This window comes from Stegostoma tigrinum, chromosome 4 (assembly GCF_030684315.1).
Source record: "Stegostoma tigrinum isolate sSteTig4 chromosome 4, sSteTig4.hap1, whole genome shotgun sequence".
Classification (NCBI taxonomy): Eukaryota; Metazoa; Chordata; class Chondrichthyes; order Orectolobiformes; family Stegostomatidae; genus Stegostoma; species Stegostoma tigrinum.
The window spans coordinates 54,987,413-55,005,564 of record NC_081357.1 but is presented as its reverse complement, the minus strand read 5'-3'; the positions used below and the strand labels follow the sequence as shown (position 1 = coordinate 55,005,564).

The 18,152-nt window shown below is 42.5% G+C and overlaps 1 protein-coding gene across 2 annotated transcripts in view; it reads right to left on the bottom strand.

Moving 5' to 3' along the window:
- map3k7 (mitogen-activated protein kinase kinase kinase 7) overlaps positions 1-7,276 on the bottom strand; it is a 122,123-nt gene extending 114,847 nt beyond the window's left edge. The window contains exon 1 of one of the 2 annotated variants that reach the window (XM_048530791.2): positions 6,915-7,276. In XM_048530791.2, coding sequence (XP_048386748.1) covers positions 6,915-6,989 — 75 coding nt within the window. In that variant the 5' untranslated portion in view covers positions 6,990-7,276. The remainder of the gene's footprint in view (positions 1-6,914) is intronic. The other variant, XM_048530792.2, reaches the window with a different exon arrangement.
- Between the last annotated feature and the right edge of the window lie 10,876 nt (positions 7,277-18,152).

Below are 18,152 nucleotides of genomic sequence, written 5' to 3'. Positions count from 1 at the left end.
AAGGAAATTCACCCTTGAGGTTCTGTCCAATACAAGGTGACTGGGAACCTCCTAAATAGAAGAAATTTGCATCGTTGTACGTGTAAGACCCCATGGTCGAGATCTAATGGGCTATGACATGCTAACTGTCTTTAAGTAATGACTGAAAACAAAAAAAAAACATAAATTACTTATATTATGAACATAAACAAAATGTTCAGAAAACACACAGCTGCTAAGGATTGGTGCGGCACGGCGGCTCAGCAGTTAGTACGGCTGCCTCACAGCATCAGGGACCTGGGTTCAATTCCACACCCGGGCGACTGTCTGCAGGAGTCTGCATGTTCTCCCCACATCTGTGGGGGTTTCCTCTCGGTGGTCTGGTTTCCTTCCTTTGTCCAAAGATGTGCAAGTTAGGTGGATCGGCCATGCTAAATTGCCCATATAGTGTCCAGGGGTGTGTAAGTTAGGTGGATTAGGCATGGGAAACGCAGGGTTACAGGGAAAGGGTAGGGAAATGGGTCTGGGTGGGATGCTCTTTGGAGGGGTGGTGTGAACGTTTTGGGCTGAGTGGCCTTTTTCCACATGGAATCTGTACAATGAATCTACGATGATTCTACGACTGATTAATAAAATGGCTGAGAACAATAATACAGTACAAGCCCAAGTACCAGTGCAGTTGTCAAGGTTTGAGACAGACAGAAAAGAGAAGTTCAGCTCACAATGCCACACAAAATTTAATTCAATAGCTACTGGGCACAAATGACATTGATTGGCCATATGTTTTCTCCACCTCTTCCCTGACACACAATATAAAACAGAGTTTCTCTAAATAAAAAAGGGTAAAGGAAACATTTTGGCAGAGTACCTTTTGTTCAGTATTTTACTTCTTTCTGTTTAGAATTGGCATTACATATGCAAGCGGACTCAGGCTGTGAAAGTGTTTCATTCGCACATCAAATTGCATGCAAGTTGGAACTCAATACAGAACAGTATAAACAGCTGTTTGTAAATACAAGGAAATATCCGCATGTCAGACCTCTAAAATTAATATACTCCTGTATGGGATCATGTTCGTAAGTCGGGCACCCATAAAATCAGGGACAACCCGGTATATTTGTTACACTTGATTTTCACGCTGAAGCAGAGGGTCAGTGCCCTTCCCTCTGCAAATCCAAACTCATATACATCAACTCCAGAACAGTTTACAAGCTATCAATAGATAAAATTCTTAATGCACTGTGGTGCAGGGGCAACGTCCCTTACATTGAGCCATACAGCACAGGTTCAAGAGCCATCTATTCAAGAGGTGCGTAACAACATTTCCCAAAAAGGTTAACTCTAAAATATTTCAGTATTTGCCCAAAACCCATAGACATCTCAACTGCATCCATGATAACAATTTGAAGAGGTACACTATCTAGTCATAGGGTTCTCTCATTTGTACTTCATAGAATCCCTAAGTATGGAAACAGGCCATTTGACCTAATAAGCTCATACCACCCCTCCAAACAGCATTCCACACAAACCCATCCCCTTATCATTTCCCTGTAACCCCACACTTCCCATAGCTAATTCACATACCCCAGGACAATGCGCAATTTAGCATGGCCAATTCACCTAACCTGCACATCTGTGGACGGTGGGCAGAACCCTGAGCACACGGTATAAGCCCACAAGTATAGCTACCACTCATCCACTCCATTGTATTGATGCGTACATTCCAAACTACCATTGCCTGTCTATCAGTTTCCTTTTGTTATTGAAGATAGTCATTTCTTACATGCAGAAGTCATCTGTTGTGAGCTCTAACGTGGCTGCAGGAGTTTCCAAAGTGCAGATGAGGATGAAGAGTCTGATTTTCTTGGGACTGCCCGGTCTTTCCAGGTTGTCTTTTATCCTTTGAAGCCTATATATTTTTTTCTGTTGAAAGGAAACAATGCCACTACTTAAAACTGCTCCCTCACTAGTGCAATTCTCTCCTGGTCTATGGTGGATATGCATATTACCGGAGATTAACTTTAAAGAAGCTTGAGTCTTAATCTTGGCCTACCTTATGAACAGTGTCCATGGTTATGTCATGAATAAATGTTTTTAAACAGTCATGTATAGTACGTAACCATTCTTTCTGAGCTGGCTCGGATTAGGAATGCTGCAATTGCAGAGATTTCCATTCTTTGGAATGCAGCAGAAGGCTTGGGCACTTTTTCTCTTTATTTGACCTCCATGATGTTCTAAATGCATCTCATGTCCAACTATTTAATATGTTTGAGAGACATGGACTACAATATAAATAAGAGGGTAGGGATTACCAGGGCTCTGTACACAGTTAGTTTTGTTATAAGCTTAATACCTCGTATCCTCCAGTCTTTTATTTAAATGGGCAGATTCTGAGTTTTTCTGAAATCTCACCTTCCATGAAGTCATTTCTGGAGACTGCACCTCTGTGATAAAGTTATTTATATTTATAGTAGGTGGGGTATGTTCAGAATTTGGTGAATGGCAAAGTATCGGTCTTCACTAAGCTGATGATTAACAATAGTCATCAACCACTTCTGAACAATAGTTCATGATCCTCTGAAGGCTTGCCATGATACACGAGGCTCAATCAGCAGAAACTGAGATTTTCAGCCATCTCAAGTTGAAGCAATTGCCACTTGTTATAAATTTGGACACATATTCCATCCACATGCTCATGAAATGCTCACGAAAGCCTGCTACAAAGATTATGCAGAAGGGCACCAGAGGAATCACATACTTCTGGTTCTCACTGCTAGTTAAGTCAAAGTGTTGACTACATTTACCACAGTCAGCAGCTCACCCATCATGCCATTGACAAAATGCTGTATCAAAATTACAGCTCTGTCAAAACATGCAAATTTGGCCAAAACTTTACATAAAGTTTTTCTATTTACTGTGACGAAGACTTTTATCAGGTCAGCTAAAGTACAATTGTATACAGAGGTGCCCCACCTGTTTGCAGCATTTCTTTTGTATTTGCTGAAGGGTGAATATCACATCTCAATGTCTCTGCTTTTTTGGATGCCAAATTTGATTCTTAACAGTGCACGCACTGAAATCTGACGAGTATGTTGAGTAGAATGTTTTTTTGAATCTGCCAGCTTTTGTAAGCAACAACATTCTACTGTGGTCGTCACACAAATTGTCCTTTTCTTTTGTACAAGTAAACAATCACAGCGTCCTTGAACTCCTGTGAAATGGTTTGTTTATCATTCACTATGATGCATTTATGTAAATTTGACAGCTATATGTTGGCTTGACAGGTTTGTGTTTCTCTCCTGGGAGCCCACTGGAACCTGGAGCTTTCCACGACAGCAGGAATTTCACATTTTTGTCGACTTCCACTTTTTGTCCAGGATTTTCAATATTTGAATCAGCTTGGCTGGGTTGCCTGTAGCTGCCACTCTTTCAGTCTACGGGCATTTAAAACACCCCTACAGTGCTTGGCCCAGCACCCTTTGATAGCTATCAACCCAAAAGTGGATAAAAGTATACATGAACTAAAAGTATATTACATCACCAGTACAAAGATTTTCCAGCAATAGATTACAAGCGTATTATATGTATGTATAGAGTCAAAACAAATCAAAAGTCAAAAATACGATCATAGTGTAATTATTTTTCTTTATCGTAACAAGAACAACTGCAGCTCTTTAGTATGGCATCTCAAATCTTGTATCTGATGCTTGTTGGTCGCATTACACACAAACACCCATGCTATAATTTTTTTTAAAATGCAGTCAGGTAGATCAATACAAAACCAAAACTCCAAGCTACTATTTATTTCTCTCCCCACTTCAGATCACATTTTATTCCAAACTGTCATTACATGATTGTACCACAACACTGAGAATCTGCAAAATGCAGGACTTCTGGGGTATGCACAGGAGTGCAGGAAATGAGAAAAAGTCCATTCAGCCCTTAGAGCCTGTTCTGCCATTCATCTGGAACACAGTTGATCATACGTCTCTTAATGTCATTCTATTACGTTATCCCCATATCCCTTGAAATCTTTAATGTCAGGAAATCTATCAATCTGTTTTGAATGCAATCACTGAGCCTTCACCACACTGCAGAGTACAGAATTTCAAAGGTTATCACTGTCTGAGTGAAGAAACTTCCTTCATCTCACTCCAAATTGGCGTCCTAACCGCTGAGCAGCTAGGGTAAACATCCTTGTTGCGTCCATCCGGTCGTGCTCTGTAAGCTCGCCCCACACCCATTCAGTATTTCCAATCTCTCCTCACAGGACAGTGCCATCATCCCAGGGATCAGTCTGGTGAACATTCCTTGCATTTCTTCTATGCCAAATATATCTTTTCCACTAACTGAAATCAAAACTGTACACAATACTCCAGGTGTGGTCTCAGGAAGGCTCTATAAAACAATCATGGTAACACTTACTCCTGCAATCAAATCAACTATCATTAAAGGCCAGCATTCTACTTGCCTTCTTAAATGCTTGCAGCATTTGCATGTTAGCTTTCAATTACCTAAGGACAAGGACAGCCAGACTCCTTTAGACATTAACGCTTCTAAATCTCTCACCATTTATTAAATGTTCTGCATTTCTCTTTCCTACCAAAGTGGATACTTTCATGGTTTTTTCACATTATATCTCATTTACCATATTTTTGCTCACTTACTTAGCTTTTCCAAATCTGCTTGAAGCGTCTCAAGTCACATTCCCACCTAGTTTCAGGCTGATGTGTGTAGCACATGGGATGTATAAGTTACTAGATTTACTTTAACATTTTAAGGATAATTCAAAGAATCATTCAATGGTTGCAGCACAGAAGGAGGTCATTGGGCCTGTCATGTCTCGAGCAACTCTACACAAAAAAATTAAACTTGTATTACTCCACTGCCTGCTCCTTTCAGTGCTGCAAATTTCTGCTCTTCAGATAGTGATCCAAAGCTATTGTGCAAGTTGAATGTGCTAATCAAGAAAATCTGGAATTGTTCTTGCTCTTGAAATCACCTCTTTAAACAATGTTCTCTTTTCCAATTATTAACAGGAGGAAGCTCCTGCACAATTTGTTTATATTTCCCTCCAACATGACATTGATCAAAAGTATTTCGTCATTTATGTCATCCTTGGAGAATAATTTCATTGGAGAGAGAACATCAAATGAAGCTTCAATATCAAGTTTAAGGTCTTCATTTGTTACTTTAACAAAAAGGCTTTACAAGCTCATGGAAGTTTGGACACTGAACAATTCAATATATTCTAAAATTGAATATGTGAAGACAAGATCGATCATATTTTTAATCCACAGCATCTGCTCAATTAACTCCAATCATTTGATTGATTTTGTAACCATCCTCTCAGTCAGTTTACTTGTACAGGTTTCTTTACTGGATCACAGTTAGGAACAAGACAGATGACAGCCCAGGGATTCCTGCTTCTTTGACTGCATTGCAGGGACCTCTGCTGGAAGCCCACAATGGTTAATTATTGGATTGGGCTCTGCAGTCAAATTCTACTGCCACTGTTTTCAGTCTTAATTACATCAAAATGGTTTGAAACATTTAGAATTTTAGGATAGTTTTTCTTAATTCATGCTGGTTGTAAATTTTAAGTAAAATCAAATTCATTGCATACTTTCAAAGGTACAAATGAAATTCTCACAATGTCCAGTGTCACAAAATGTAGTGGCTAAGTGGCAGTATCCCAAATCTGTGCCAGATTCAAGTCCCACTTGTTCCAGGGCTGTGTATAACATCTCTCAACAGGTTGTTTTTTTTAAAAATACCTTGAACTGGATTCTCATTGACTTGAGATAGTATAATATACAATACAACATAGAAACAGATCTTTCATCCTAAGAGTCAGTTACTTTTTATTTAATTCTATGCTAATTTAAATACCAAAGTAACTGAAATCCACATTCACCTATCACAATATAGTAGATAAGTGCACATCATGCTCACTTAAAATAGTCACATTCATCTGTACAATGGATTAGAACAAAAGAATTTGTTGGTTGACTAAAAGGGAGATGTTAATGCAATCTCTACAGTTACAGCAATATTGCAATCGCATTTTCAAAAAAAGAAAGCCAAATCTGAAACAGTTACATTGTTAAAAATGGAAGGCTGAAGATCCATCAAAATTTGGCATAGCTTTCTTCATTATGCAATGGGAAGTCATTTCTCCCCCACAAAAAGTTAATTATCTACACTAAAGATTAGTTGGTAATCTACAAGTTCACCAAAAACATCAACCTTCAGAATCCTGGAAAATCAACAGGAGCAAATGTTATAGCCTGGTAGTTCCTTACTGCAAGTGCATATATTAGCAGCAAGTTAGACAGAATTTAAACTTTTACTTTAGACACCAAGTTGCTGGGGAAGAAATGAAATCAGTTTGCCATAACGAGGAAAGTATTCAAATAATTTCTGATCATGTTTATACAGAGTTTATAAACAAAAGCTTTCAAGAAAAACAAGGAATATAAATAAATAAGTATAAGTATATCCCAGTTAAACAATTCAAATTTTGTAGCCACTCTTTTCCGAACTGTCTTACGTTGGGGGCGGGGTACTAGGATGCACAAACGACTAAAGTTCTCGTTCAAATTTAAAAAAAACTCAAAAAACAATAAAACTCTCCACAATTCTCACATACTCCAATGCACCAGAGAGAGACAGTATGAGATTACCAGAAGACATCAGACAGCACGAGATGTACCCTTCACTAACGTGTTTACAATCCATCTAAATGATCTGGACTTTAACCCATTTCCTTATTCTCTTAAACAAAACGGACGAGACTGGGGGCAGGGTGTTGCGGGCAGGGCTCGCTCCCCTTCCCCACGCTGGGGCCTAATACTTGACTCTCTCCCCTGGTTTGGTGTCTCCCCCAAAAGCAACAACACCCCACCCCCCCCCAACCCCGGCTCTTGCCTCACCTCCTCCACATCAATCTCATTGTAGTCGATCTCCTCGAAGTGCAGCGGGGGGGTGTCGATGATCTCCGCCGACATCCCTACAGCCGGCAGTGGGGGGCGGTCAACCCCAGGCCCCTGGCGCAAGCCGCCGGGCCGCCCGCCGCACTCGGCCTCTCGAATTCGCCGCCGGTGTCAGGAGCGGAGTTCGCCGAGGCCGGGCCGCGATTCCTGCAGCGCTCCGCTCCCACCAGCTTCGTCCGGCATTTCCGGGGTTAATCCCAGCCCGCAAACATCCGGGGAAAAGCGGCTTGCCGCCGGAACTGACGCTCTACACGAACGCAGGGATAACTAGTGGCAGAGACACACGGGCGATCCAGAGAAACCGCCGTCCCCAGGGAGGACGGATGGGTGGGGCGGAGTACTGGCAACGGTAAAAGAGCTTCCTACTACGCCTGCGTGACCTACTCGCCATTCCAACATCCGCGCCTGCGCAGCACTGCTTGGAATCGCTGCGCGTGAATTTTAAATTTGAAAGTTTTTTTTATAACCGGCGAAGCCGGAACTTGATTTAAAGCGACCTTTTCCTCACCGGCTGTCAGCATCGTTTCAAATGAGGACTCCGATGAACCCGGACTGTGAGCACAAACTCTGCTTCTCTCTCCAGACGCTGCCGGATCTGAGGAACGGTCACTGGACCCGAAACGTTAACTCTTGTTTTATTTTCCGTTCACAGATGCTGTCAGACCTGCTGAGCTTTTACAGCAGCTTCTGTTCTTGCTGCTGTGGGATCTGCCGAGTACCTCCAGCAATTTCTGTTTTTGTTGTTACGATCTCCAGCGGCCTTAGTTATTTGTTTTGTCGCATAATCGTTTTGCACTTACTGCACCAGCTCATTCGTTTCGCCGAGGAACTTTTCACTTCAAACTGAATAAACGGCCATCAGTTGCCGTGGTGAAAGTGAACATTTTATTCCAGCAAAACGTCTGAGTTTCGGTGGTGGAGTGACTGAATGTTTGTGGATATGGTGCCAATCCCTAGCGGGCTGCCTTGGCGTGGCTACTAGTTGAGTGTTGTTGGAGCTGAACCCATTCACAGACAAGTGGGGAGTACCCTGTCATACCCCTGACTTGTAAATGATGGACAGGGCTCTGGGAGGTTTGCAGGTGAATTACTTGCTGCAGGTTTCCTCCCATCTGACCTGCTGTTAAGGCCACAGTATGAATAGTTCAGTTCAGTTCCCGGTTAAGAAAACAGCAGGACATTGATTGGAGATCACAAAGTGCAGAGCTGAATGAAAACAGCAGGCCAAGCAGCATCAGAGGAGCAGGAAGGCTGACGTTTTGGGCCTAGACCCTTCTTCAGATATTGGTTGGCGTGGGCATTGGTGGCCTGGTAAGATAATGCCATCAAATGTCAAAGGGAAGTTCTTACTCAGTTGTTTGAAATGGTTGTTGCCTGGCACTTTTGTTGTATGAATGCAACTTACCATTTATTAGCTCAAGCCAGCAAGGCTTGGGAATTGTGATCAGAGATAATGGGAACTGCAGATGCTGAAGAATCCAAGATAATAAAATGTGAGGCTGGATGAACGCAACAGGCCGAGCAGCATCTCGGGAGCACAAAAGCTGATGTTTCGGGTCTAGACCCTTCATCAGAGAGGGGGATGGGGACAGGGTTCTGGAATAAATAGGAAGGGGGGGGTGGACCGAAGATGGAGAGAAAAGAAGATAGGTGGGGAGGTAGGGAGGGGATAGGTCAGTCCAGGGAAGATGGACAAGTCAAGGAGGTGGGATGAGGTTAGTAGGTAGGAAATGGAGGTGCGGCTTGAGGTGGGAGGAAGGGATAGGTGAGAGGAAAAACAGGTTAGGGAGGCAGGGACAAGCTGGGCTGGTTTTGGGATGCAGTGGCGGGGGACGAGCTGGGTTGGTTTTGGGATGCAGTGGGGGTAGGGGTGATTTTGAAGCTTGTGAAGTCCACATTGATACCATTGGGCTGCAGGGTTCCCAAGCGGAATATGAGTTGCTATTCCTGCAACCTTCGGGTGGCATCATTGTGGCACTGCAGGAGGCTCATGATGGACATGTCATCTGAGGAATGGGAGGGGGAGTTAAACTGGTTCGCAACTGGGAGGTGCAGTTGATTGTTGCGAACCGAGCGGAGGTGTTCTGCAAAGCGGTCCCCAAGCCTCCGCTTGGTTTCCCCAATGTAGAGGAAGCTGCACCGGGTACAGTGGATACAGTATACCACATTGGCAGATGTGCAGGTGAACATCTGCTTAATATGGAAAGTCATCTTGGGGCCTAGGAAGGGGGTGAGGGAGGAGGTGTAGGGGCAAGTGTAGCACTTGCCTCCCTAACCTGTTCTTCATCTCACCTATCCCTTCCTCCCACCTCAAGCCGCACCTCCATTTCCTACCTACTAACCTCATCCTGCCTCCTTGACCTGTCCCCTCCCCACCTATACTCTCCTCTCCACCTATCTCCTTTTCTCTCCATCTTTGGTCCTCCTCCCCCTCTCTCCCTATTTATTCCAGAACCCTCTCCCCATCCCCCTCTCTGATGAAGGGTCTAGGCCTGAAAAATAAGCTTTTGTGCTCCTGAAATGCTGCTTGGCCAGCTGTGTTCATCCAGCTCCACACTTTGTTATCAAGGCTTAGGAATTAGATTCTCAACAATCACCTGCAGAAAAGTACAGTAACCCTAAACGTCAGCTTTCCTGTTCCTCTGCTGCTTGACCTGCTGTGTTTATCCAGCTCTACGCCTTGTTATCTGAGTAAAATTGCAAGTCACCTTTTACAAATACTGGACTTCTCAGAGTTCTTACTAGTCAATGCAGTAGTTTTCCAACTGTAGAAACTCTGTGAAGTAGGAAACAAGGTGATGATCACTGTACAGTTAACTCAAAAAATGTGATAGTAACCAAATAACCTTTCTGTGATGTTGACGATAAATCAAATATTATCTAAAATACTTTTGATAGTACAGATTGGAGTATCTTAATTTCTATGCTCAAGCTCTGGAGTGGGACTTGAGTCCAGAACCTTACAGCCTAAGAGGCAAGAGAATTACCCTTTGAGCCAAGGCCAATTGGCATCTTGAACATGTACAGTACAATGTTATGGGGATGTCATGGGTTCTAACCATTTTGCTTGAGTATTGGAAAAATGTCTGGGAATGTAACAGAGAAGTCTCATCTCTACCTTCTGCATTTTCTTTCTGGCTAGCCAGTGATGAAATGGATTCGGACATGCTTTCCCAGGGTAGCAATGAAGCTGGGTTGATGCCAGGCTGACAGGCTCAAATGCAGACTTCCATTTATTGTGATATCGGTCCTGTGTTAATGATCAATGTTAGGTACTTAAGCCTTCATGTCGTACTGTCCACCCACTACATGCCACCTCTATAACCCCTCAGATTCCTTATTCTTTTCATATCATCTATAGTCCAGAGTCCCTCCATGTTCTTCAAGTTTCCCTTGCTTTGTCACACTTCCCATATGTCTCAAGTATCCTCCGGAGGCATTCACCCAGTACACACCACGGAAACAGCTCAGGATCTTAAAAAAAAAACTCAACAATCCAATTTCACTTGAAAATCTTCTCTTCCTCTGTGGAGTTACTCCACCTTTATAATCAAAAAATATGGAATTAGCACATTATCAGTGGTAAGGATGCTTCCCATAACAGTGGAAATAAAAAAGGGGAAAAAAGAAAAAAACTTACCTTTCCAAAAAATTAGATCCCTTCAGGCAGTCAATTGATTGTCGGAATAAACATCACTTCCACTATCCCATCAAAGATAGATAAGCCCTCAATATTTTCTCACAACTGGCCGTCATGCGTATACAGCTGAAATAGTGGTTCATAACCTTTTGAAACAGCCCAAGCATTCATCACAGGCTCAGATGGAATAAAAATCCCTGTGAATAATTAACAGTCGAGTCTGTTGCAACTAGAAAAAACCTAGATGACTGTTTCGTTCTGAATTACACCAGATGTCCCGCCAGTCACCACAGCCTAGGAACGTCTAAAGCAGATAAATACTACAGTGCAGAAGGCGGCTGTTGGGCCATTCACATCTGCATCAGCTCTTAAAATGAGCACCATTTACATCTCCTACTTTTTCCTCATATTCTTGCACATAATTGTGCAATGTCTTTTTGAGTGTCTCAATTGAACGTGCTTCCATGAGGCTTCAAGGCAGTATAGCTACTTTTGCAAATCATTTTAAATCTGTGCCGTCTCATTCTTGTTTCTTTTATGAGTGGGAACACTTTCTCCCTGTCCACTCTATTTAGCCTGCTTATGATTTTGCAAACTTCTATCAGATCTAAAGAGAACCGTCTCGCATCTTCAATCTATTCTCAAGCAAGTGAAGTAGGACTTTTTGTCTCTATAATTGAAAGCTGCAGGTTTTGCGCCCTGTTATTGAAAGGCATATAAAATCCAGCCTACAGCTTTTGGTTGTCACATATGCATGTGAAAAAATTTCATACATAGCTCTATGGAAAAAATGTCTTGGTGAAGAATAATCATTGTCCAGTGGAACACATGCGAGAAAAATAATCAGAGTTCCTGCAGGACTCCAAAGGTTATCCTTGAGGCTTGAGAGTCATCACTTCACTCTGAAATACAAGTCAGGAAGATAAATAGTGATTAGCAGATGTCCTATCTCTGTTGCCACCACAGGAGAAGCATGAAATAAAACATCTAGATATAAAAATCTATCACCTAATGAACATAGTAACAAGGAAACTGAGTCAATTTAGTTATCAATGAAGACAAAATGTTCTGGAAGATCTCTCAGCAAGTGATTCAGGGATATCTGTTTAGTTGATGCAAACACATGCAGTAATACTGCTGCATTGGTCTGTCAGTGTTGATGTCTCATTAGAAATTGACATTCCTCAGCCACATCCACCTAAAATGATTCACAAAGAGCTTCTATAAAAGATATGTGATGATCACCTGTGAGAGGAGAAGTGTAAGCTTGGAGCCAGATCAGTTGTATACTGAGTGGGCATCTATGAAGACATTGAATGAATGAATGAAAGAGCACCGTGCGGAGCTGGAGGAACACAGCAAACCGGGCAGCATCAGAGGAGCAGAAAAGCTAATGTTTCGGGTCAGGACCCTTCAGAAATGGGGGAAAGGAAGGGAACTGGGAAATAAACAGAGAGAGGGGTGGGGCTAGGCAAGGTAGGTGGGATGGTGATTTGTGAATGCAGGTGTGGATTCGTGGGGGTTGGTCAGTGGGATAGATGGGAAAGAAGATGGAAAGGTATCAGGTCAAGGAGGTGGGGATGAGAGGGAGGGTTGGATATGAGATGAGGCTGGAGGTGGGGAGATTTTAAAACTGGTGAATTTCATGTTAAGGCAATCGGGCTGAAGGCTCCCAAGATGGAATGTGAGGTGCTGCTCCTGCAGTTTGTGGGTGGTGTCATTGTGGCACTGGAGGTGGCCCAGGATGGACATGTCACCCAGGGAGTGGAAGGGGTAGTTAAAGAGTTGGGCGACCAGAAGATATTGTTGTTTGTTGTGTACAGAGCGCAAATTTTCTATGAAACAGTCTTCGAGTCTACGCCTGGTCTCACTGATATGGAGGAGGCCACATCGGGAGCAACAGGCACAGTAGATCAAGTTGGCAGATGTACTGGTGAACCCCTGTCTGATATGAAAGGTTTGCTTTGGGCCTTGAATGGAGGTGTAAGGACAGGTGTAGCAGTTGCAGGGAAAGGCACTGGATGTGCTGGAGTTACTGGGAAGTGTGGAGCAGACGATGGAGTCACAGAGTGAGCAATCCCTACGAAAGGCAGGTCAGGGTGGGAAATGTCTCTATGGTTGGGGGTTGGTCTGCAGGTGGCAGAAGTGGCAGAGAATGATATGCTGCATGTGGGGGTTGGTGGGGTGATATGTGAGGACAGGGGAGATTCTGTTTCTATTTCTGTTGGGGGGAGGGACTTTAAGGGCAGAACTGTGGGAAATGCAAGAGATTCAGTGATGACTGCTTGCAATATGCACCTCAAGTATTGAAATTCACAGCAGAACGAGGAGATGGTAGCTGCTGATATACTCCTAGACCATTGCTTACCATAGGATCTAATTTATTCAAACACAATTAAGACTGGTATTCTCATAATTACAGAGTGTAATTCAAAGATTCCTTTTATTTTTAATGGTGAAAAATTTGATTGCTAAAACAGTCATCTCAACTTGGTTCAATTCATTGAGCAAAGGATACCTGAAAAAACATTCACTGACTATGGAACCTAGTTGATTTCCAGAGAATTTAAGAAGGCTGCCGAACATTATGAATTCAACATCATCACTTCATCACCACATTACCCAATGAGACACAGATTTATAGTGTGATAATCTCAACATTCTGTATCCCATGTGCTGTGAAATCTGATACCTGTGGAGATTAAATATTCAGGCGCAGGATATCAGGAGGTTCCATTGGTCATCACATTTGATTCTGCCCAGTAATAAAAGTGGAATGCTCTGGAAGTATCATAATGTGTCACTCAAACAATTACAGGATAATTGAACAGTTCCAGAGTCCGCTATTTTAGTAAGTTGGGGAATTCAGCTGCAGACAACTAAAGTTCAGTACGGTGATAATGGGAACTGCAGATGCTGGAGAATCCAAGACAATAAAATGTGAGGCTGGATGAACACAGCAGGCCCAGCAGCATCTCAGGAGCACAAAAGCTGACGTTTCAGGCCTAGAGAAGGGTCTAGGCCCGAAACGTCAGCTTTTGTGCTCCTGAGATGCTGCTGGGGCTGCTGTGTTCATCCAGCCTCACATTTTATTGTCTAAAGTTCAGCACAGCTAGGATGTGGGAGTTTGGAGAAATCCAAGAGGATGTTTGACCCTAATTAATCTTATAACCTGTGTTAATTCTGAATGTTATTGGATATTATATACATACACAAATTACGTGCCACTTGAGCCTGTTGTACCATTCAATAAATCATGACTGATTGGATTACTCTGCATTCCTGCCTACTCCAATTAACCTTTCACCCCTTGTTTATCAAGAACTTATTTATCTCTGCTTCAAAAAAATTCAAGAATTCCGTATCCACCGCCTTTTGAGGAAGACAGTTCCAAAGACTCCTAACTGTTTGTGAGGTAAAAGAAAGCTCATCTCTACCTTAAATGGGCACCCTTTATTTGAAATGGTGACAACAAATTCTATATTCTCTTACAAGAGAAAATATGTTTTTCACACTGACTCTACCAAGACTCGTCAGGAATTTATATGTTTAATCAAGTCATTTTTCACTCATCCAAACTTTAACAGACACAAGCCCGGCCTGTCAAACCTTTCCTCATGAGACAACCCACCGATTCCAAGCAGTAGTCTCATAAAACTTTCCCTGACTTTCTTCCAAAGCATTTCATCCTTTTTAAATAAGGCACCAAACAGTATACAATACTCCACTGTGGTCCCACTTTATTTATCTAAAGTATAACCTTACTACTTTTGTGATCAAATCCTCTTCCAAGAAATTATAAAATTCCACTAGCTTCCCTAATTACTTGTTACATCTCCAAATTAACTTTATAATTCATGCACAAGGACACTCAGATTGCTCTGGATCTCACAGCTTTGTAAGAGAATTTTTAAAATTTGCTTACCAGCAATGCCCTTGTCCAAGAATTGAATAAATAAGGGAGAAAGGCTGATGCGTAGAAGTAAGTACTAAGTAGGAATAGAGTAGGAGGTGCTAAAGGATGAGTAGGGAGACATAGGAAGTGTGAAGAGCTATGGGATATGGATAGAGAGCATTAGCCTGCATAGGTTCACATGAGTGGAGGGGGAACATGGGAAGTGTGGGGTGAAGGAGCTGTACAAATGAAGGTTGTGCGAATGTTTTATATTTCTCCTTTTTGGAGAGCTAAGGCACTTCTTGGATCTTGTCCATGCTCAACTTTGATGTTGGCATGGCTGCCTTTTGGAGAGGTAATTCATCCTTTCTTGGTGGTAATGCACCCTTTGATATTGTGAAAAGACATGAATGTGCTAAAAACACATTAACTCTTTGAGACTGTCAAAGCCACCAAGGAGTTATCCAAAAAAAATGTGAAACTAAAAACATCAGTGCTGCGTATTTCAGATTGCTAATTCAAACTGCTATTGTTGGATTTCTGCTGCATGACTGATTTACCATAATATCGTTGTCACAATGAAGTGTCTAGCAAATGAGCATTTTGATGGACAGCTCCACCTTCTTATTGATTGGAAATACTTGTTTACGTAAGGAATTAAGAATTTAAGTAAAATGTCTGTTTTCATAGGGATTAGTTGAAAGAATTTAGACATATTGAACTTTTTTTGTTAACAAGGAATATTTTTTCCCAGTAGTGACATCAGCAGACATTATCAGCCTTATTTCTGAGGTTTGCACATGGTGGATACTAGGTGAGTTGGCTTGAAGAAGAAGGGCAAATGGTGGAAGATATGGGTTGTGAGTTGCCATAAATTGACATTGAGACTATAAAGGGCCATGTGATGGATAGATGAGCATAGATTGATAATGGGGACTATGGATGGCTTCAATGGGGTGAGTGTAAAGGGGATGGATGTTTTATGTTTCAGTATTTGTTTTGAAACTTGTACCACTCATGCTGGTACCTGCCTCAGGCAGGCTTTTGCTCAGTTCACCTCAGGAACCAGCAATTATTTGCACGTTGCTTGACCCAACTTGCTGATACAAACACAATGGGTTGAAAGGCCTCCTTCTGTACTATAAGTTTTACGATTCTATGAACTTCGGTTTCAGAACAGTCTTCTGTTATATTGCCAGACTGGAAGTTGGCAATAAGAGAGGTAATTTTTAAAAGCTGAATTCGCTAAGCAGAATTCATCCTATCTGTGCACTTGACCTGGTCAACTGGGGCTTATTTGTCCATCAGTCTAACAGCCGTATGGATTGCAGTAAAAATCCAGAACAAAGTCTCAGTAGAATTTTTAATGAATCGTGATCTGGCGCTACATCCTCTGAACCTTTTTCTGTTCTACCTGCTTTAAAATACAAGGAGACCTCAACCATTGTCCCTGATAACTAAACTGTAAAGTTTTGACTCTGGCTCAAAGTATAAAGGCCCAGAAAGTATGAATTAGGGCTTCCATTACTGACAGAACCAAATCTAGTCCTCAATTTCGCCTGCCCTGCAAGTGTGTGTGACAGAATCAGGCCAAGTGATGTGTGAAGAGTGTAAAAAGCTTCCAGTACCTCTGGTGAACTGAGCAAAAGTCTGCCTCAGGATACCAGCACATTGTAGAAGTTTAAAAGCAAGAATTAAAAGATAAAATATCTCTTACCCTAACACCCACACTCAACCCATGCCTCATCCAAGTCAACTACAGCCCTTCTCTCAAGAGGATAATCCCATATGAAGTTGGCCTCCTTCAGAAAAGAGTATATTGAAGCCTTACAGAACATTTCAGACCTTTTTTAGTTCTCTGCAGTAAGGAATAATATGAAAAATTGGTATTCTCTATGTTCATTTAGCATGCTCCTTTGAGCCTGCAAAGCCTAAGTCTGTGGAGGTCTCATACCAGGTTCTTCATTACAAAATCTTCAGGGCGTTTGCTTTAGAGCATCCATCTGTGAAGACAAAATGAGATGCACAATGAGGAATGCTCCTCTTGTTTTCTTCAGAACTAAAGTTGTGCTTGCAGCCATACCAGATCAACTAGATAATGGTAAAATCAGTATACTCCTACAGGACCATAGGGCTGCTGTCTCATTAGAGAGAAATGACTGGTAGTGTTTAATCTGAGGGTCATCACACCTCAGGTGAGGGGAGAAGCTGAATAGGAGAGTCTATCATAATAACTTTAGCCAGTACAGGAATTGAATTCCCAATATCGGTGTTACTCTGTGTTGCCAACTGAGCTAACCAAGCCCTGTAATCCAATTAACTATTGATCTAGAACACAGAACATGGAAAAGTACAGCACAGTACAGGCCCTTCGGCCCATGATGTAGTGCCGTGGAATAATCCTAATCCAAAAATAAAATAACCTAACCTACACTCCCCTCAATTCACTGCTGTCCATGCGCATGTCCAGCAGTCGCTTAAATGTCACTAATGACTCTGCTTCCACGACTACCACTGGCAAAGTATTCCATGCGCTCACAACTCTCTGGGTGAAGAACCTCCCTCTGACGTCTCCTCTACACCTTCCTCCTAACACCTTAAAACGATGACCCTTCGTGGCAGTCAATCCTGCCCTGGGGAAAAGTCACTGGCTATCGACTCTATCCATGCCTCTCATTACCTTGTACACCTCAATCAGGTCACCTCTCTTCCTCCTTCTCTCCAGAGAGAAAAGTCTGAGCTCAGTCAACCTGTCGTCGTAAGACAAGCCCTCCAGTCCAGGCAGCATCCTGGTAAACCTCCTTTGCACCCTCTCCAAAGCCTCTACGTCTTTCCTATAATAGGACAACCAGAACTGGACACAATATTCCAAGTGTGGTCTCACTAGGGTTTTGTAGAGCTGCAGCATAACCTCGCGGCTCTTAAACTAGATCCCCCTGTTAATGAAAGCCAAAACACCATATGCTTTCTTAACAACCTTATCCACGTGGGTGGCAACTTTGAGGGAGCTATGCACTTGAACCAGCTGTTCCTCCACACTGCCGAGAATCCTGCCTTTAATCCTATATTCAGCATTTAGGTTTGACCTTCCAAAATCCATCACTTCACATTTATTCAGGTTGAACTCCATCTGCTATTTCTCAGCCCAGCATGTCAATGTCTCGCTGAAGCCTGCAATAGCCCTCAATACTATCAACGACACCTCCAATCTTTGTGTCATCAGCAAACATACTAACCCACCCCTCAACCTCCTCATCCAAGTCATTTATAAAAACTACAATGAGCAGAGGCCCAAGAACAGAGCCCTGCGGGACATCACTCAGCACTGACCTCCAGGCAGAATACTTACCATCTTCAACCACTCTCTGCCTCCTGTCACCCAACCAATTCTGAATCCAGGCAGCCAAATCACCCTGTATCCCATACCTCCTGACTTTATGAATGAGCCTGCCGTGGGGATCCTTATCAAATGCCTTGCTGAAGTCCACGTACACCACATCCACTGCTCGACCCTCGTCAACCTGTCTCGTGACTTCCTCAAAGAACTCACTAGGATTTGTAAGGCATGACCTGCCCCTCACAAAGCCATGCTGACTCCCTTTAATCACGCTATGCTTTTCCAAATAGTCATAAATCCTATCCC